Source organism: Sebastes umbrosus, chromosome 16 (genome assembly GCF_015220745.1).
Source record: "Sebastes umbrosus isolate fSebUmb1 chromosome 16, fSebUmb1.pri, whole genome shotgun sequence".
NCBI classification, from domain to species: domain Eukaryota; kingdom Metazoa; phylum Chordata; class Actinopteri; order Perciformes; family Sebastidae; genus Sebastes; species Sebastes umbrosus.
The window spans coordinates 22,321,473-22,343,518 of record NC_051284.1 but is presented as its reverse complement, the minus strand read 5'-3'; the positions used below and the strand labels follow the sequence as shown (position 1 = coordinate 22,343,518).

At 40.5% G+C, this 22,046-nt stretch overlaps 1 protein-coding gene and 2 gene segments (V, D, J or C); all 3 read right to left on the bottom strand.

The window, feature by feature from the left end:
• Positions 1-774: 774 nt before the first annotated feature.
• Positions 775-1,241, bottom strand: LOC119474439. The segment is given in 2 exon segments: positions 775-1,085; positions 1,193-1,241. Coding segments are annotated over 2 exon segments (360 nt in total).
• Positions 1,242-3,048: 1,807 nt separating this feature from the next.
• Positions 3,049-3,495, bottom strand: LOC119474438. The segment is given in 2 exon segments: positions 3,049-3,356; positions 3,447-3,495. Coding segments are annotated over 2 exon segments (357 nt in total).
• A 1,113-nt stretch (positions 3,496-4,608) lies between these two features.
• Positions 4,609-21,895, bottom strand: LOC119504141 (serine/threonine-protein kinase PAK 2-like). Of its 8 annotated transcripts, none has more exons than XM_037796225.1 (16): positions 21,559-21,895; positions 19,302-19,413; positions 13,435-13,628; positions 13,250-13,356; positions 11,432-11,579; positions 11,312-11,328; positions 11,095-11,202; positions 10,764-10,887; positions 10,596-10,659; positions 10,438-10,486; positions 10,016-10,128; positions 9,803-9,920; positions 9,148-9,247; positions 8,855-9,051; positions 8,280-8,417; positions 4,609-7,826 (listed from the first exon to the last, which is right to left on the bottom strand). In XM_037796225.1, exons 3-16 carry the CDS (start codon positions 13,610-13,612, stop codon positions 7,740-7,742), a joined length of 1,548 nt encoding a protein of 515 aa, XP_037652153.1. In that variant the 5' UTR covers positions 13,613-13,628; positions 19,302-19,413; positions 21,559-21,895; the 3' UTR covers positions 4,609-7,739. The 8 variants fall into 8 exon arrangements, with proteins under 8 accessions (XP_037652153.1, XP_037652157.1, XP_037652156.1 ...); XM_037796229.1 differs by having other exon boundaries at positions 21,716-21,895; XM_037796228.1 differs by lacking the exon at positions 19,302-19,413 and having other exon boundaries at positions 21,716-21,895.
• Positions 21,896-22,046: the final 151 nt, after the last annotated feature.

Below are 22,046 nucleotides of genomic sequence, written 5' to 3'. Positions count from 1 at the left end.
GAAAAGTAAAGCAAAATTAAGTAAATAATCTTCTTTATACAATCATTTTCAATTCAGTGTGCATGCTGCTTTCTTATATGGATCTTCTGCATGTTATGTTCAATACTTTTCAAAATAAACAGAATTTTAGTTTAGTTTCACTCCAACATGAACTGTTCATTCATCAGAAATGTGGCATGAACATTAAACCATCATTAAATAAAACTGTGGATTATAATAAATGAGTGTCTTTGTATTTCTTTTATTATATATTTATTATGAAAAATACCTTCTTCGTCATCTCAGTATCAAACCTCATACTATACCTTTTAGTATATCAGGTTTACATAAATAGTACTTTGTTAGTGGTTGTATTTTTTTTTACTACTTTGTGATATTTTGAAAGGAAAGGCTCTGTTTAGAAAATGACATATTTTGGATTTTTATAATGAAGATTAGTAAATTGGAATTTTCTGTTACATTAGATTGTTTTGTGCAGCTGTTGGTAGAAACACTTTTCAACATGTTTTGATATCAGTGGCTAAAGTCCAACAAGAATTTAACCTCCCAGTTTACTCATAAAGAGACAATAATATAAGTTTAAACTGTATATGGAAGAGCGTCTGTGAGTTTGTTCCAGTTTTATTTAGATTCATTGTGGTTCTGCTTGATGACTCTTGTGTTGTGTTCACTGGACCAGTTCTCCTCATCACAGTCTCTTCACCAACCCTCTGCACCTGCAGCAGGCCGGTTTCACTTCAGTCAAACTGAAGGAGGTTTTTGTACGGCTCTAAATCACTGTGTGAACACTCCACTACCATGGTAGCCCAGACAGTAGTAATCTCCAGCATCGTCAGTCTGAACACCTGTGATGGTTAAAGTGTAGTGAGAACCAGAGCTACTGCCACTGAATCGAGACGCAGTCCCTGAGAAGAGAGTTGATACTCTGTATATAAGGAGTTTGGGAGCCTGTCCAGGTTTCTGAAGGTACCAACTGAGATCAGCACCAATATCTGAACTCCCTGTGGCGCTGATGCTCACGGTCCCTCCAACACTAACAGACTTGGATTTGTCAGCCTGAGTCAGAAATTGGTTTGCAGAAGATTCTGAAATGAGAAATGAAATATAAACCTTGAGAATCAGCAGTTTAGATGATAATAAATTAGACATTAATTAAAGCCACAATGTCAGATACATTTTCAGAATCTCTCACCCTGACTCAGAAAACCCAACACGACAATCAGAGTTATTGACAACATCATCCTGATGCAGTTTTCAGTGTGAGTGCATGAAAACAGTTCAGACTCTCTGTGACAGGAGAACTTAAACTGTGAGGAGCAGTGATGCAGTAAAATCATGCAAAAATACATTTAAGAAGGCAAACACACACCTGTTCTTGCGAAACTGAAAAAGCAGAGGGGACGTGTAGTGACAGTTCATCGTGTCTTGAGTATCTTTTGGTCATTCGAAGCATCTAAAACTTTGACTTTATTTACTCTGTTGTTTTTCTTCTTTGCAAGTCCTTTTTGACCCAGTGGGTTGTTTGTTTTTTACCTCTTTTTTAATGGGCCATCTCTCATTAACATGTGTACGGCACTTCCTGCTGGCAAATGGAATCCACATTGAACACAATATGATTTCCCTCCTTGTTTTCAAGACCACTGTAGAGACACAACATGCAGCGCTGTTTCACAACAGACAAATCAAACATGCTGTACGTCTGTTAAGGTCAACTCTCTGTGTCTTGATTTTAGTTTAATATAATATTGTGCCCTTCAGAAATCTACATCTACCATGCATTCTGCATTTCCTTTTAGTACCTGTTTGTGAGCAACATAGTAGGGGAGAGCAGGTCAGTTGGGACAGGAGGACAGTTGAGTCAAAGCTTTTTTAACATGTCAGACATCGACTATGCATCTGCCATTTACCATGCTCATACTCATCCACACCCTCTTCACTTTCAACCTCAAAGTGGAGACCTTCTGACTATTCCTCACATTTTATGAAACTCGTGGGTACCCATAGAACCCATTTTCATTTATATATCTTGAGGTCAGAGGTCAAGGGACCCCTTTAAAATGGTTATACCAGTTTTTCCTCGCCAAAATTTTGCTTAAGTTTGGAGCATTATTTCACCTCCTTCGTGACAAGCTAGTAGGACATGGTTAGTGCCAAAGGATTCCTTATGTCTTCTCGTTTAATATGTTGCCAGTATCTTCACTCTAGCTTTAAAACTGAGCCTGCTACAACCTAAAAATCGCCTATATACAGTATTTATATAATATGCAAATTTGTTTTAACACTTCTAATTTCTTTAACGCATTGACTCAACTTGCGATTTTTAGGTTGTAGCGGACTGTTTTTTGTTTTTTGACCCACCCATTCACTCTGACCTCCTCCCTTAATGGGGTTCGCCGCTCTCTATACGCTCTCTCTTGCGCTGAACCATCACGAAGAAATAGTGAAATTCATGTCTATGTACACAAATCAATACATTTAATTTCGGGAACAGCTGTGCGACTTGGGGGTAAGCAGAATTTGGGGAAAATGCACTTCTTGTATATTTATCAATATTGTGCCTTTCACGTTTGGGTTGGGCTCTAAAAAACGTGATAATGTGTTAGCAGACACCTGTATCTGTTCAGGGATCAAATCATTTTCATTTCTGTTCAAGTAATCTGTGAGTAATGGAAGGTTATTCGGTGTCAATACAGGAGTGTCCCAACCGACCCCGCTCTCCCCTAGTCTATGTCACAAAGTGTACTTTAGATTCTGTATTTAAAGAGAAATGAACGTCTTCTGCATTTATTTCTGATCCAAGCCGCCTTTTTTCTTAGTAAGGAAGACTTTGTGCATATTGAACATCTGGAGCTGTGAAGGGAAACAAAACTTGACTATCAGGAACATGAAAAATCAGAGTTTCACTTCCTCTTTGACTGGGGGGAACTTGTGCTTTGGGTGACTGTGCTATGTTTAGGTGAGCAGTGGTGCATATCAGAATCTCCTGCAAAAGGTCACAGCTGCAACACAGCAATCTGTACGCCGTCTAGGTTATTGTACGACTCTGTATCACTGTGTGCACAGGTCCACATACGCTCCCATACAGTAGTAATCTCCTGCATCTTCAGCCTGGACTCCACTGATGGTCAGGGTGAATCCGGGTTCAGATCCACTGCTGCTGAAACGACTCGGAGTGCCAGATTGACGGCTACTTATTTTGTAAAAGAGCAGTTTGGGAGGCTGTCCAGCTTTCTGCAGATACCAACTGAGATCATCATCAACCCCTGTACTGGCTGTACAGCTCAGAGAGACCGTCTCACCCACACCAGCAGACTTTGATGCAGGAGACTGAGTCACAGTTGGATTGGCCGTCGATCCTGCAAGAAAATAAAACATTTCCAGTGTAATATATTATATAAAGAACAATAAAAACCTAACCAGTCAAATAAACCAAATCAATATCTCACCCTGAATGTGGACTGCCAGTATCAGCAGGGAAACCAGTAACAGCTTCATTATGTATGTATGTGTGGGTAATAAAATGATAAAACAATGTGTTACTTGGTGCCTTAAAAGCGGCTGATGTGCAGGGAAGCACAACAGATATTCAAATTATAACATCTGTGGGAGAACACACTCTCGCCTGTGAGAGTTGTCGTGTGTTTCTGCTACATAAAGATGAATACTGCCCTCTGGTGTCAACATAGGAGAATGCAAATTAATTTCAATCATTCACATCATGAACAGATCATGAGATAATGGGCCCTGAATACAGAGGCATAACAAACCCTCCTTTATAGGAGCAAGATCCTCAGACTCTTTATAGTTGTTTAGTCAGACTTTGTAGGTTTTTTTCATCTCTATGAAGTCATTTTGTGTCTCTTTGTGGTTGTTTTGCATGTCTTTGTCATAGTTTTCCATCTCGTTTTTTCTCTCTCGTCATTTTGTGTCTTTGTAGTTGTTTTGCATCTCTTTGTCATAGTTTTGCATCTCGTTGTGTCTCTTTCTAGTCATTTTGCATCCATGTAGTCGTTTTGCATCTCTTTGTGGTTGTATTGCATGTCTTTGCCATAGTTTTGCATGTTGTTGTGGTCGTTATGCATTTCTTTCTAGTCATTTTGCTTCTTTGTAGTCATTTTGTGTCTCTCTGTGGTTGATTTGCATCTCTTTGTCATAGTTTTGCATCTTGTTGTGTCTCTTTGTCGTCATTTTGCGTCGGTGTGGTCATTTGTGTTTCTTTGTCATAGTTTTGCATCTCGTTGTGTCTCTAGTTATTTTGCATCCATGTGATCGTTTTGTGTCTCTTTGTGGTTGTTTGCATCTCTCTTTCCTCGTTTTGCATCTCATTGTGGTCGTTATGCATTTCGTTCTAGTCATTTTGCGCCCATGTAGTCATTTTGCGTTTCTTTGCGGTCGTTTTGTCTCTTCATAGCATTTTGCATTTATTTCTGTTTATTTTACAAACATGTGGTTGTTGTGTGTCTCTTCGGTTTAGAGTCTCTGTATAATTTTGTGGCTCCTTGTAATGGATTTTGCATCTCATTGTAGTTGTTTGATTGACTTTCAAACACAAAATGGCCCAGGGGCTCCCAGTGACCCGGTAGGCCCCTTCAGTGATCCAGACACAAGCCTATTTAGGTCCACCTTTAATAATAATTTACACACTGTTTGGATGGTATTCAACACCAGAAGTCGTTGGTTTCATGATTAACAACAACACATTCATTTTAAACTCTTCAATCATTCATATTACATGTATAACTGGAATGTGTGTTCTGGTCAAAAGCCACATAACAGTGTATTCCAGCCGGTTCATCGTTTTTGCAAGTACTCAGTTTGTGTGTCAACCTGTCGAGTGCCATACGAGTGGGTTTTACTTCATCGTGCATCTGTTAAAGGCACATTTCGTTTTTAAATGCTTACCAGTGATTGTCTAAACTTACAGGAAAATGAGGTATAAACCGATCGCATTTGGTACTCCAAAGCAGGTTGAAACACTCATTTCCAAATACATGCTTGACTCAGGTCTGGCTCGATTGTCTCAGGCTTAGCAATACATTTATGGTTTGGAGTCCATAATTACACAGTTCAGGGAACTGAGGATGAATTGGTACACAAAAAACAAATTTGTAATCTGTTGTGTTAGTTACAAATATAAAAACAATGATATACATACTTTTTAAAAGCTGTTTAAAAAAAAATACAAGACATCACCAATACATAATATACAAAAAAAAAAAAAATGCAAATCTTTCTCCAGTTCAACACATTCAGACAAACAGTTTCATACAGTATTTGTGTTGTACTCGCACCAACACACCGACAGTAAGGCATCTATTGTAAAAGGCACCGCTAAAGACAAACAGAACACCTAGGAGATGTGAGTTCACGTGGGTTTGCATAGTTTGTAGACGAGCCTGCACAGGGAGTTTGATAGCAGAGGTGTGTGAAGGCTGATAGTGTATTTTGGTGCCTGGTAACACCCAAAGGTGCCACCAGAGGGTTGAAACCCATAACAGAAAAAAAAAAATACGGACATTTTGATCTACTACTTTAAAATAATTGAAATTTTCATGTACAAAAAACTTCCATTCCTTTTACTGGAATGGTGTAATTTTCCAGTGACATACAGGGTCAAACAAAGACACACTGATATGGCTTTTCCACTGCACAAAGACGGCACTGTCCCATGCTGCGGGCCACAGTACAGCTCAGTGTTGGTACACTTTAGTTTCCCATGCCACTTTCAGAACTATTGGACCCTATACAGATGCACATGTGTAACCACAGCAACAGCAACCATAGAAACCAGTTGCAAAGGTTCAAGTCTCTCCACACAACAAAATTCTCACAATCTCCATCTCTCGTGAAGTTCAATCATGTCATAAAAGTTTTATCGGATACAATTTAAAAAAAGATATATTTCCATGTTAACAAAAAGTCTTTAAAAGTAGCTCCCAACTGGCCGAGTCAGAAGAACCTAAAAATAAGTCCTGTGTCGGCCTAAACTTTAAAGTGGCAATCAGAAATCCCAAAGATTTCAGTCCTGGTTGATTTAGAATCTCAATTTGAGTGAAAACAATGTTATTGTGCTTAGAGTTTAGCAGTCTGGAGTCTTTTTGTTGATACATGAGCATAAAAACAGACATTATTTGATATTATTTTAAATTTTATGTGTGCATACTGCATTTTTTTCAGGAATATCACCACAGACACCCATTTCATAATACTGCAAATATATAAATATTGCAATAATTTCATCAGAAGGCCATAGAGGCTCAGTCTCCATTGTGTTACCTCATTTGGTAATAGTGACTTAACAGACATTTATTTACATGAAGATCTTCCAAGATTGCCACTTTAAAGTGACATTCCCGGAAAAAAATGTTTTTTTTATACAAACAATAAATGTAACTCTGCACACAATTCTGAAGACTTGAAGCTTATGAACGTAGAAACAGAATTTCTCTATTCTATTTCTATGTTCATATATATCAACAAAAATACTCCAGAAACTCTGAGCACAATAACATTGTTTTCACTCAAATAGAAATTCTAAATCAACCAGGACTGAAATCTTACGGATTGCCACTTAAAGACCTCAACATTTTTCAGAGAGCAAATCAGCACTCAAACTAGCTCCTAACGCCTCGTTTCCACATAGCTCTGTGTACGTATGCGAATCAACCGGAAGTTCATTCATTCCTATGGGAACCTCCATGATGTTGATGTTTGCGAAACGCCTCCTTCCCTTTTTTTTCGGTCTAGAGTACGATGACAATGTTTTACTTTTGCGGTAGATAACGAACAGACCGTAAGCAATGTGTGCAATGTGAGCGAATTAATAAACTGATTGATGAACAGCTCAACTTATAATTTTTTTTTCTAGGTGAAAAGTTTGACGGTATATTTAGAAGTTTTGTGAACTATTTTGTTAAAACACGTATGAACCACTATGTGTGACATAACTGGATGGCGAAAAACAGACAGTTACTGCATAGATATAAAAAAAAACACTTTTTTTTATATCTATGCAGGAACTTCTCTCCCATATCTGCGGCGTTGGTGTTTCTATCCTTCCGTAAAGAGATGCATTTCCTCACGTTGAACACTACGGGGCGTAATCCGTATACTATACGGATTTACGGACACAACGAAACGAGCAGTTAGTCCCTGTGTGCTGCAGGTAATGCGCCAAAAAAAAGTAGTTTGGACTATTTTGATGATGAATGAACAAAGGTCCAATCAGCTCACCAACGAATCAAAACAATCCAGCGACAGCAGAGATGGTGGTTCGCACAACTACTTGGACAAATGCAGTTTGCAGCCCTGAAAAACTTGGGACTATCTTTGCCATCAAACCAAAAACGCCTCTTGGGGCTGCTAGTAGTGAGATAAGATCCTGTGTGAATATGGCCCTTGTTGTGTAAAGAGTCTTGAACCTTTGCGACAGTGAAACCACATTCCTGATACGCATACTGTAGTAACGCCAACATCACTAACACACACACACGTGCTCTGGCTGCAACAAATAGAAAACACATGATGGCTGTATGCGGCTTTGGAACAAGGCACAAAAGGTGAAAGATAAATCTGGCATCAGTACAGAAACACTGGGAAGAGTGGAGAGGTTGGGAAACCTTTGAAAAAAACACAAACACTAGCAGGTTGCTGATGGTCATCATACGTAGACCAGAAGAAGACGCCGGCTCGTTTGGCTGGTTTGGCATCAGCTCTTTCAGTCCTTAGAGACGGGGGGTTTAGCGGTTGCTCCTCATGGCCTCCTTGGCTGCCAGGATGAGCGGGGTGAGGCTGGACAGAGGCTTGGCCACCTTCAGGAATGGGTGCTGCAGACAGACGGAAACATGAATAATAATAAATTGAGGAAGAAATTATCTTCGAGATTAACTCACACACAGTACAAGAAAAATAACTTTATTTTTTTACAAGCACAAATGCCAAATATTCTCTTGTTCCAGAGTCTTACTTGTGAAAATGTGAAAGCTTTTTTTTGTCTTAAATTTAATATCTTTAGGTTTTGGATTGTTAGTCGGACACAACAAGCTATCTGAAGAGGTCATCTTGGATTTAAGGAAATTAGAATGGACATTTTCCACTTATTTTCCTGACATTTTGTAGACCAAATGATTAATAGTTTAAAGGAATATTTTGACATCTTGTTTCAGTGTAAATATGAGGATTTGCTGCTTTTGTTTTTTCGGTTTTCGGGCTGTTGGTCGGACAAAACATGCAATTTAAAGTCACCGTCAGTGTGTAGTGAGTGTGTAGGCCTCCTCTACCTGCAGCAGTTCTCTGCCTGATCCTCGTTGCTCCACGTCCATCTCCAGACAGCGGGACAGGAAAGATCTGAAGACAGGAGACAGCTTCTCTGGACTCTGCAGCTCAGGAGTCCCATTGGTGGCGATTAAATACAAAGCCTAGGACGAGCAAAATATCATGGTAAGAAAAGCAGTATAATATAATGTTTAAGCATTGAATTCATTCCTTTACAGAACGACTATGTTCTATTTTCCCATTGGAAGTAAAGAAAAAGTTCGGACATTTTGGGAAATAATATTCATTTGTTTTCTTGACTGGAGTTAGATGAGAAAGATTGATACCTCTCTCATATCTGTCCGATAGATATGGAGCTACAGCCAGTTAGCTTAGCTTAACACAAAGAAAACAGCTAGCCTGGTTCTGTCCAACCCACCTTGAGGTCCAGGAAATACATTTTTCTGACATTTTATAAACTAAAAGACTAACTGAAAAAATATCCAAAAGATTTTTGTTATTGAAAATTAAAAAAAAAAAATACTTTCCACCAAACACCAAAATAGCCACATGTCCATTCTTTCTCCCAGCACCCACTCACCCTGAGAGGGTTCTCGTTGAGATATGGAGGCTCTCCCTCCACCATCTCTATGGCCATGATCCCCAGAGACCAAATGTCCACTTTGGGCCCGTAGGCTTTCCTGGTCACCACCTCTGGAGCCATCCAGTACGGGGTCCCCACCATGGTGCTACGTTTGCTCTGCTCCGGGGTGATCTGGGCGCAGAAGCCGAAGTCAGCTGCAAAGAGAGAAAGACAAAACGGCGGGATGTTCAGTCAGATATGCACAATATGTGTCTGTGGATCTGTGCGTGTTTGCATGTGCTCTCCCTCACTGAGTTTGACTGATCCGTCCATCCCCAGCAATACGTTGTCACTCTTGATGTCTCTGTGGATGACCTGGTTGGCATGAAGAAACTCCAGAGCCTGGAGGACCTGGACGCAGAGGGGGAGGAAGGTTAGGATCCCCAAAAGCATGTGCATTTTGACCTACAGGTGGCAGTAATGCACAAAGGAACAATATGCAAGAGAAGAGAAAGAAGACTTCTATGGGTACTCACGAGTCTCCCCTTTACAGAGATGCCCACTTTATGATAATCAAATGCAGTTTGGGGCAAGTCATAGTCAAGTCAGCACACTGACACACTGACAGCTGTTGTTGCCTGTTGGGCTGCAGTTTGCCATGTTATGATTTGAGCATATTTGTTATGCTAAATGCAGTACCTGTGAGGGTTTCTGGACAATATTTGTCATTGTTTTGTGTTGTTAATTGATTTCCAATAATAAATATATACATACATTTGCATAAAGCAGCATATTTGCCCGCTCCCATGTTGATAAGAGTATTAAATACGTGACAAATCTCCCTTTATAGTGCATTTTGAACAGATAAATAAATGTGTGATTAATTTGCGATTAACTATTTTAATAGACTGACAGATGTTTTTTTTAACCTCTTTTGTAATCTCAGTAGTCTGAAGAGAATCTTACCTCTCTGCAGACGGCGGCGATCTGAGGCTCGTCCATGCACGTCTCCGTCACAACATCAGTTAGGGAGCCACCAGCCAGGTATTCCATCACCACAAAAAGCTCGTCGCCGACAAGGAAACTAAAAATGCACACACACACACACACAGTCACATCCACAAAGCAGTCGACTCACAGTTGTGGTGCTGTGGATGTGTACTAGGTCAGTGTAATTACCTATCCACGAAGTTGACAATGTTGGGGTTCTTCATCTCCTTCATGACCAGGATCTCGTTGATAATCAGCTCTTTCTTCGGCTGCTTCTGCAAGTTGATCTGTTTGATGGCCACCTGCAGAACACAACATCCTGTAAAAGTGGTACCACATATACACACAAGCTATATACTGTATATACGCTACTAGTTTATACTGTTAGCATACTTTTAAAAGGACTAGTGTGTAGGATTTAGTGGCATCTAGAGGTGAGGTTGCAGATTGAAACCATCTGAATACCCCTCCCTTTCCACAAGCATGCTGGAGAACTATGGTAGCCTTCAGGCTCTCTTTCTTTACAGTTCAGTCCAACCTAATCATTAAAAGTTAAGGGAAAACTAATGTGATTTTTGTAGTAGCAGAGACACAAGATGAAGTAACCTTACCTCTTGTCCCGTGGCAACATCTATGGCTGTGTAAACTGTGCCAGATGCCCTGAAATTGACAAACGGTAAGAGATGAAATAACTCTGCAACCCGTAAAACAGCCTCCATCAAATTCCTGCCAATTTTCAATGTTCACATTATCCTGAATTGTGACTCACCCCTGGCCGATCTTCTCATAGCGAGTGTATTTCTTCTTAGGATCTCCAATGCTGACAATAGATCCTAGGAGTCATAAAAAGAAATTGTTTAGTCAGCCCTACTGAAGCCAAAAATAGATGGGGCCCTGCCTGGGATGTGTCATTTCCAGCGTGTGTGTTTTTACATACTGAGTTTCTCCATGATCTCCTCGTCAGTCATCTTGCCTCCCTTCTTCTTCTGTCTGTCAGCTGCCTTAGAGGCGCCGTCTACCTCTGTAGCTGGGATTGGGTCTATCACCGACCTCGTGTACACCTGACACAACACAGGAAATAAACATTTCAGGAATACTGATCTTGGGTGATCTTGCATTTCTTATTCTTGTAAAGTTGGCGCCTGGATATTCAGCTTACTTTAAAGAAATAAAGACTTAAAGTCTCTCTGTGTAACAAAGGGCCTAAAATCAAATGGTATTGAATTTTAAAGTTTTTAAAAGCAAAACATCCCAATCTTTTCACTCACTGATTTTGTGTGTTCTGGCCGCGGTGCCACAATTGGAGGTGGTGTGTCGTCATCGTCATCATCGTCTTTGCCACCTGATGGGGAGGTCGCGGTACCCTGCTTGCCTGGCTACAACCGCAAACATACACAGATTAAACCGAGTGACGGTCAGAAACTGCTGAATGTATTCAATGTAATGTCGTGAATGAGAGTGGAAGTGATGAATGGAAATCCTCACCGACTGAGAGTCTTTATCTGAAAGAGATAAAGTGTAAGGACAGATGAGTGAGTCTGCACACTCACAACACTGGACTTTTATAGATTAATAAACAGATTAGTTGAGGAAACGAAAACTGACCCGAGGCGGAAAAACTGAGGTATTTCTGTTTTCCACTGGTGGAGTCGTAGAACTTGAGAATATCGAGGACGGCCTGAGGATTCTGTTTCTGTTCTGATTTACTGATGTTGGAGGTTTGAAGGAGACGGGCCCACTGCTCCGGCATGCCCTGCACAAACAAACACACACATATTGAAAAACGTATACAGAGATCTACCCAAGAAACCAAAAATAAGACACTGTGAACACACGTCATGCGCCCAAATGGCTCATGGGGGAGCATGTTTTGCAGTTATGTAACGCCGTGTTCACATTACAAGGGACACCGCAACATTCTACAAGTCACTTTCAATGGAAGGCGGGGACGTGAAGCTACAAACTGACGCCCCGATAATCGTCGCTGCGTGATAGGCGTGACGCAGCCACAAATAAAGTTGAGCTGGTTTCAACTTTTTTCAGGGCTCCAATGACGAGGTGAAGCGTCAGCCAATCATATGTTTTTGTTTCACCTTGTTTTTCCCATTAGCCAGTAGTTCCCAGTGCTGTTTCACGACATACGACATAACTACGTCAACGAGTGCTTGAGCAACACTTCAACTCGCCGACAATGTAGCTGGCCACGCGGGCCGTTTTGCTGCTTTTGTCGCTCGTAGTGTGAACTATCATTACAGCTTGTGATGCTACAGTGACTTCCTGTTTACATATTTGATCATTGTGATTGGACAGAGCTCTAGATGTTTCCTAGCAACAATTTACACATTAATATAGTCTTTACTAGATGAGACACCCATAGTTCGACCTTTTGGGAAATACACTTTGAGAGTAAGTAGATAGATGTGATTCTCATGTACATACGGCACTTATGTAGCGGGAAATTAGTAGGGGTGCAAATCACAAGTTTTAATACGATACGATATTATATTGATTCTTTGGGCAACGATACGATACGATTCTATTTGATTCAAGTCAGGGGCCTGCGATTGATATGATACAATATCGTATGACTATTTAACACAATCAGTTACATTTATATCAACTCACAAAGAGCGACTAAAATATGATTTGATAATTTTATTACTGGGCCCTGTCGGAAGGAGGTACGCTTGGACAGAAACGGTGACACAGACGTACCGTGGGAATTTCAAAATAAAGGGTATATCTATATATATCAATGCTTTGATTTTGCATCGAGGATATTGAATCGGTGATCCAGGCTAGCTGTTTCCCTCCGTTTCCAGTCTTTATGCTAAGCTAAGCTAACCGGGCCAACTACACATTTAGCGTACGGACATGAGAGTGATATCAATCTTCTCATCTAACTCTCAGCAAGAAAGAAAATAAGTGTATTGTCACGATACCAGATTTTCACTACACAATTATCGTGGCCAAAAGAATTCACTATAATTATATTATCGCAATACCTATAACAAATTTGAGAAAGAAATAATAATGCCATCAGTGAAATTCATCTTTAATTTTGTTTATTGTGTGTTTCGTCTCTTTTTTGTCAAATTAATTACACTCAAAATACGAGTTTATGGAGGTGGAGAGAGATCCTGTAACCATAACTGTACAAAAGCGTGATTTAAGAGGCGCTGGATTATTTACACAATATTATCATATGTGTATTATTAACATGATATCAATAATTCATCTTTTTAAACAATCACAGTTATCGACAAAACCGGTTTATTGCGACACCTCCAATTTTCGCAATATGTTAAAAGTTTTAATGGTGCCACATCATTTAGTAAATCATTCAGTAAACTAAATGTCTGGTCTGTAAAATGTCATAAATATTAACGAGCACCTTAAAAAGTAATAAGGTTGGATACTTACAGTGAACTCTCCGGTGACAGAATCAAAACCCACATGGATGGTGTGTTCAAAGTCTGAGGGCGAGGAGATCTCAGGTCTGTCCTTGTCCCGGTCCTTCTTCCTGCCTCCTGCAGGTAAAGGTCAAAGGTCATCCACTGCAATCCGTGTGATTTTTGATGAGCTATATGTGTGTCCACATCTCTCACCTTTCTCAGAGGCGAACATGGAGATGATCTTGTTTCTAGACTTCCTCTCCTCCGGCACAGACGGCAGCGGCCGAGAGCTGTGATTTGCTGACTGGGTGTCCTTGGTTCCTCCTCCTTGGCTGCTCATCCTGACAGGGGGGGCGGGGGGCTTGTCCTCACACACTCCGCTGTCACACATCTACACACAGGTACACCTGCATAGATGGGACGAGACGCATAAAATGACAAATGCATACAAGGAAACACAGTGAGTCTGTTGCACGCTGAGTCACTGGTTCACTTCTTCCTGTTTTTTTTTTTTTGTTTTTTTTAGATGTCACAATGCTATACATGTTAGCTCAAAATGCTACTGAGAAACGGCTGCAAATCAAGTACACCTTAGCCTACGTTACACAGAGAAACAAACAAACCGGATAACAAATGAAGAAACACTCACACAGACCTAACTAATCCATCCATGCCACAATCTGTGGGTCAGCACACAGAGCGTTGGAGCGAAGGGAAGGGAGTGTGAACAGGAAGTAACGCTGAATGGGCAAAGTGACGTGTTGAGTCTCGTTCACGGTTACACATGAATGAGGAAGGAAAAGAGACACAGAGAGAGAGACAGAGAGAGAGAGAGAGAGAGAGAGAAGAGTGTCTACGAGTGAGTTAGAGACTGAGAATGGTATGACAGCTGGAGTTAAAGGAAGAGGAGTGAAGAAGGAAAACTGAGCTGGGTAGTGTAAAACCTCAGAAACACACAATGTAGACAACAGTCAAGTACTGTACTTAAGGGCAATTTTGAAGTACTTGTACTTGACTTGAGTATTTCCATTTCGTGCTACTTCATACTTCCACTACACGACATATGATAAGCTTATAAAATACAATGCTTTGTTATTTATTAAACCAGTGGTTTCTAGGGCTGCAACTAACGAATGATTATTTTAATTTGTCCATAAAATGTCGATCACTGTTTCCTAAAAAAGCCCAAGATGACGTCCTCAAATGTCTTGTTTTGTCCACAACTCAAAGATATTCAGTTTACTGTCACAGAGGTGTAATGAAACTAGAAAATATTCACATTTAAGAAGCTGGAATCAGAGAATTTTGACTGTTTTTTTTCCTTAAAAAATGACTCAAACTCTCTAGAGGCATTTTTTGTAAGAGTACCGTAAGTCATTTGGAGCCGAGATGGGAAGTGAGTGGTGAAGCAAGAGAGAGAGAGAGAGAGAGCGGCGGCGGCGACGGGAGCGAGTAACATTATCGAAATTACCTGAATCTTTTAGAGCTGGTCTCGCTGAATGTCTTTAAAGACTTGGAGGCAAGCACATCTGGCTGTAGATGTTTGGAATGCTGATGAATGGTTTTTCGATACCTTATGATTCAGTCATTTCAATGAGTCTTTACTCCTGGTTAAATAAAGGTTAAATAAATAAAAAAATTAATAAATCGACTACGGCCCAAGCAGGGTAAGTTAACAGTGTTTGGTTTTGTCCTTCCTGGGCTACTGTAGAAACATGGCGGTGCAACATGGGGGACTTCATGAAGAGGACCCGCTCCCTATGTAGATATAATCGGCTCATTTTAAGGTAACAAAAACACAACGATTCTTATTATCAGGTGATTATACACTTAAGAAAACAAAGTTATTAATATTATATTCCATTTTCTGCCAATAGATCCCCCTAATTGTTACACACTCTTCCTTTAATATTTGACAACTAATTGATTTATCGTTGCAGTTCTAGTGGTTTCCAATCTTTTTGGCTTGTTTTTGTCATATTAAGTTGGATTTTGAATGAAGGACTTTCACATATAATGGAGTTTAACACAGCTGTATTGGCTCTTGATTCGAGTACTTCTTCCACCACTGGTAGACACTCTTGAGTGTTATCCATTACCCTAATATGGTGAGATTGTAGACACAAACACCAAAGCACCTCTTCCAGTCTTGCAAAGCAAGCAGTTTGATTGACTCTGAGCTGCAGCCTGCATACTTGGTGACATCACAGACGGGAAACAGGAAGCAAACAAAGGTTTCCTCACTTCCTGTGTCTGACCGCCAATGACACACCACATATAGCGTTAAACCCGGATAGCAGACGTGGCTCAGGTACAGCACATACGCCTGCCTATGACCTCTTCTTCACACAAAAAACCTCCTCCTGCAACAGCTCGGCTAACCTGCTGACCTCTGAAACACCACAAAATAAATGAAATCAGGAAAACGGAAACTGTTGTGCCCACATCTTAGAGAGACCTGGCTCCACTGTGGCATCCCGGATCGCACTTGGGCCACGCTGACATAGCGCTGGACTCCGATGGGACGAGGGGAAACGGACTCTATGCTTGCATCGGTGATGCTTGGTGCTCAAACGTAGTCAAAGTCGATGGACAATGTTTCCCTGACGTCGAATTTTTAATGTTAAGATGCCGGCCATATTAACATCTGCCCAGAGAAGTCACCAGTGGCTTTTGTTGCTGCTGTTTACTGCAAATTTAAAAGAAAATGCACTACTGTTTTTGTTTTTCTTGAGTAGTATAAATGGACTACCACTACTTTTCGTTGTGCAACCCTGTCTTGTACAATGTCAATAAATGAACCTTGAATCCCATAAAGATATCTTGATACAGACTCATTAACCAGCACACACAACATTAGGCCTTTGAGGTAATAAAAAAAAAAGACATTTCACACAAGCTGAGAGAGTCCTCAGAGAGGCCACGAGCCTGAAGACACATCAGCACCAACTTGACTCGGGGCTAAATTATTCCCCTCCCTGAATACTTTCTGAAAAGTAAGTCTGACGCTTTACGATGGAAGCTATCCCAGCTATCACTGCTCTGCTGTGCATTGATTTTGTGTGCCATCTGTAGTGGTTTTCCACACCTTAGATCACGTAATCCGATCATAAACTTCACCATTATAAAAGCACAACCCAATGAGCACCTATAGAACACTCCTCTAACTCTCTTTACGCTCCCTTTTCAATGCCTTCGCCTCGATCATATAAGCTGACAAGTGCTCACCTGTTTGTTGCCTCTTCTGCGTCTTACAGAAGACCATGTAAACGATAAAAAACTGTCGTATTCCCAGCGAGTGTAAGCACCTCTTTCTCCAGTGCTCATGTATCTACTTCTACTTCTCTCTGTTCCCCTTCTCTCTGTCATCTAAAAGGCAGGTCTTAGCAGGCTGCCTCATTCCTAGGCGATCTTGGATGGGACAAGTGTATTCTTGCCATGGCAGGATAAAATTAGACCCGGTCCAGCCTTAATGTGTATTTTCAAAGTCGGTGACTGTGTGTGTGTGTGTGTGTGTGTGTGTGTGTGTTGGACTGAATGTTGGGTGCTGGCTGGCCAGGCTGAGACACGTTGTCTCTCACTAGGAATTTCATAGCTGCAGGGCTGCAAGGGTTGGGCGTGTTCTCCTGTCCATTGCACACACACACATACATACATACACACACAGGGCTCCTCCTCATTCCCTGCTCTAAAACACACACACACTCCCCCTGCCAACAGGGGCTCCATTGTGAGCGCTTGAATATCTTTTATGTAGCTTGGAGCTTAGCTTACTGGTCACAGCAGAAGAAAAAAAAGACTTTGATGGGAGCAGGCAGGTGCACAGATCGGCAGCACTGCAGGCTGCATGCTTGAGCGTTTGCATAGCTGTGCACACACCCTACTAGTACAACCTACATGATTAATGGGTTAATTAACTCGCTTGTCAACAGACACTGCTGATCATTATTTAAAAAGAAATAGGTCAAGATTTTGGGAACTACACTTTCTAGAGTTAGATGAGAATACCACCCTCATGTCTGTGTGGTTAATATGTAGCTGGACCCGAAAACTTAGTAAAAAGGTTTTAAAAAAGATTGCGTTTTTCAGGGGTTATGTGCTGAACTATTTTTTGAAAGGCATATATGTAGATAGATTTGTGAGGGAAATGTCTTTATTCTTTGATTTTTGGGTTGCTGGGGAAAAAAATTAAATAAATAATGCCTGACAATGACTGATATATTTGACTTCAGGACATCTCTGACGACACACATGCTGAAAATCAAACATTTTGACTGTATCAATTTAGATATTTTCCAAAGTAAAAGTCCCTAGAAGTGTATGATTCACCAAAATAAATCATAATATCGAATAGCAATACTTGTAAAATCACAATTCTTAAAAATCGCAATACATATTGAATCAGCACTCGAGTATCGTGATAGTATTGAATCAGGAGATGGGTGTATCGTCCCAGCCCTAATAGATATACATGCACATCCAATCCAAGACAGGGAAGGTGCGGAGCTTAACGGTGATATTGGATCGTTGATCATTGAATCGATATACTCGATCCAGACCGATGTATCGTTACACCTCTCGTAAATATAAAGCTGGAGTCAGCAACCTTAGCTTAGCATAAAGAATGGGGAAAAGAGTAAAGAAGCAAAGATACGAATCTCTGTTATTTTTTTAAAACAGCCGCCATTTTGGACTGAAAACGCTTATAATATTTTTAATAGTTTATTGTTCAATACAAGCTATTTTGGTCGAATATGACAATAGAATAGAAATAATTTTGTTTCCCTTTTGTACGGCACTTTTTAGGCGGACGTTTTACTGCCGTCCGGTTGTCGCTTTCAGTCCAAAATGGCGGAAACGTAGCTTTGCTGTTGAGCGCAGATGTAACGAATGGAACGAACAATTGACTTACACCTCTTGGCAATATCCGTTCTTTGACCTGGCTCTGTTCAAGTTTTACTGGTGGTTATGTGCCGGACTATTTCTTGGCTTGGCCCGTAACTTCCGAGTGTCTCCGTAACCGGTCCTGGATCAATATAATGGTTGAACACTGGTATCAGATCGGTACTCGGTATCGGCACAAAGCTCAGCTATCGATATTGGGACAGAAAAAAGTTGGATCAGTGCATCCCTACTTTGAATTGAATCAAAGTATTGTGGCAGACTTTGTGATATCAGCAAATATCGTATCGTTGCTCTGTGTTGGCAGATAGTCTGAGTTGAGGAATCGGAATCATAAAGAAAAAGTCAAAATCGGTGTAGCCCCAAAAACTTAAGACTTTTTTATTTGATTGAAGAAAAGGTTTTTGTGGAAAAACATGTTGATATTTCTCAAAGCAAGGAATTGAATAAATGAATGAATGTTCCATTTTCAATAGCAGGCTGCGCTCTTCCATCACATGTTGAATCTATCCCCTCAAACTCTGCGTGCCGGGATACCACACAGACTACTTCACACAACCAGACGGCGTCTTACTTCATCTGTTCTCAATTCACAAACACTTTTCATCATCTCGGTGGCACGGAGCCCATCACATCCCTCTGCCCTTTATGATTTCTATTCCTCTTTCTGTGCTCTCTCTCTCTCTTTCGCTGGATCAGAGCACTTTCTATTCCCTGTGTGGCTGGCCGCCATCAAGGGAAGCCCACTTCCTCATCCTGGAACTCCCCCGAGCGCCAGAGGGTCACAGGACCGGGCCGGCCAACCAGAACGCAGCAAAACGCAGCCGCCGAGCTGTTTACAGGAAGTGGACAGCAAGCCTTTTGTATTCAGCTTCTATAAAAGGAAATTCTGCGGAGGACTTCCTGGAAGGACTGATGAAGCAGACACACACACTCTACACCCTTTCATTCACTCACACAGAAACATACAGATAGACGTAAAAACACACACACATTTGTGCTATATATATGTGCACACAACCCCCCTCTACAGTCACTTCACTGATTATGGGTCTGGCAGTGAATGAAGCGTAAACACACTGCCCAGCTGCACACCCACCACACTTGAACACCTTATCCTGTTATTCAAACAGCTGCCTCACCCCTGAGTCAACACTCTGATGAATCAAATCACCAACCTGGCAACCTGAAGTCCTCCCGGGTCGCTGTCAGAACTTGACCGGACAGTTTGGACCAGGTACAAGAGCAGCAGCCGCAGGACTCACAGTCGAAGTCTGTTAGTTTCAGGGTCTAGTAGTGCATGAATGACTGGTTCAGTGTGGCTGCAGGATTACCGGTCTGGACAGTCACAGATTTATACACTGATGTGTAGCATTTGCAGGCAAAGGCCATAGTCATACTGTATATATATACATATATATATATATATATACTGTTAAAAGCTTTCTCCACACTGCCAGGAATATACATTTGCAGGAATAAAACATTTAGTAGGTAGCAGAGGTGCTAAGCATTTAAACTTAAGTACAACTTTTAGACAACAATACATTTCATTGTGTGTATGTGTGTGTGTGTTTTACAATACCCCCTTTCATTAGACAACAATACATGTACACAACAAGCACTATCTGGACTATCTGCATCTATCTGCACTATCTGCAACCACCTCTCCTAACCACTAGTGCACTTTAAACTTCAAACTTACTTTACACTATATCCCATATACCATTTTATAGACTGCACATATTACATCCATTTATTGTACACTACATTTTGTTTTTATTGACGGACGGTACACGCTATGTTCATTCACTATGTTCATTCACTATGTTCATTCACTATGTATATTCTGTATTTCTATTTATTGTTTTATAATCTTTTTGTACACCTGTACCTCTGTATCTGAGCTTTGCTGCTTTGACACCTGAATTTCCCCCTGGGGATTAATAAAGGTCCATCTTATATCTTATCTTATCTTATCTTATTTCTGAGTACTTCTACTCCAAGCCAGTACTGCTTCTCTTGCAGAAGTGATACAAACCCTGAGCTGAAAAATATCTGCTTAAACCACAGTGTTACATTTTTTTTTAAAAGGTGTGTAGTGTAGCTACACTTACATTATACTGTGTGCATGTTGCACAGAACATGCTAAAGTGTCAGTGTCTTCTGCTTTATTCAATTACATTTTATCCAACCAGCCTCTGAAACTGCTTGTCAGGCCCATTTCAGCGAAGTAGGCGAGACTCCACTGGCTGTTATGAGGGCAGATGTTTTGTGGAAACATCTGATGTTATTACAATACATACTATGGTGTCCCTGTACACTGTCATTACTTTGGTTTATAATTAAAAGAAAGAAAGAAAGAAAGAAAGCCACAAATCCCACTATACACGAGGATCTTGATCTGCTACTTTATTTTTATCCCCTTTAACTAGTAAAGTGTCTCCTCAACAGTTATGGAAGAAGAAGCCACTAAGTCTGTGCCACAATTAAGTTAATAGTAACCAAACTACTACCAATTGTGTGCAAGACTGTTTTGAATGAGCAGATGTTTTTGTGGAAACATCACGTTATTACAATACATACTATAGTGTCCCTGTACACTGTCATTACTTTGGATTATAATTAAAAAAAAGAAAGAAAGCCACAAATCCCACTATACACGAGGATCTTGATCTGCTACTTTATTTTTTATCCCCTTTAACTAGTGTCTCCTCAACAGTTATGGAAGAGAAGAAACCACTCAGTCTGTGCCAGAATTAGTGTTAATAGTAACCAAAAAAACAACTTGTATGCAACTAGAATGAGCAGATGTTTTTGTGGAAACATCACATGTTATTAGAATACTATAGTGTCCCTGTACACTGTCATTACTTTGGTTTATAATTAAAAGAAAGAAAGAAAGCCACAAATCCCACTATACATGAGGATCTTGATCTCCTGCCTGCTACTTTATTTTTATCCCCTTAACTAGAAAAAGTGTAAATGCACGTTAAAAAGAGAAATAAATAGCTATGATGTAAAATATGTAAATTCTTTTTTTATATTCCTTCCTATTTATTGCCCATTAAAATGTCAAATAATAAAATGACGGTGTAATTTAGTCCATTTATTCATAATTCAAATTGTAAAGTGTCAGTGTCTATTGGCTGTTATGAGGGCAGATGTTTTGTGGAAACATCACATGTTATTACAATACTATAGTGTCCCTGTACACTGTCATTACTTTGGTTTATAATTAAAAGAAAGAAAGAAAGCCACAAATCCCACTATACACGAGGATCTTGATCTGCTACTTTATTTGTATCCCCTTTAACTAGTAAAGTGTCTCCTCAACAGTTTATGGAAGAAGAAGAAGCCACCCAGTAACCAATAGTAACCAAAAAAACAACTTGTATGCCAGACTGTTTTGAATGAGCAACATTCTAAACTCACCGGTTTGTTGTCAACCGCAGAAAAAAATCAGCCCAACTGCCGAAACTCCGCCCAGTCTGAGTTGATTTTCACTCCGTTTTAAAGCCCAGATTTCAAGCTGAGATTTCACAAACAATCCCTGGAGATGTGGAGACAAATATCGTCTTTAATCACTTACACTTTAACCCCTGTATCTCTCTCTCTCTCTCCCCCCGAGTAGTCCTCTCGGCCTGGCTCCGTTGCTTTGGCCCGGAGAGGAACGTTGGTTGGAGAGGAAGCGGAACCTTCGTACAGAAAACCCGAGGAGTCGGAACCTTCACGGCTTCCGTAGCGCAAAGAGCGCGTAAAATGCAAAGCTGCTGCTGCTGCTGCCTCTTGTTGTGTGCAACGTCGGACTGTAAAAGTAGACGGACACAACACCGGAAACAATGTCCCTTTGATTTCAGAATAAAAATCTACTATCTAATAGAATTACTCTTACTATTTCTATATTTATACTATTTCTATAT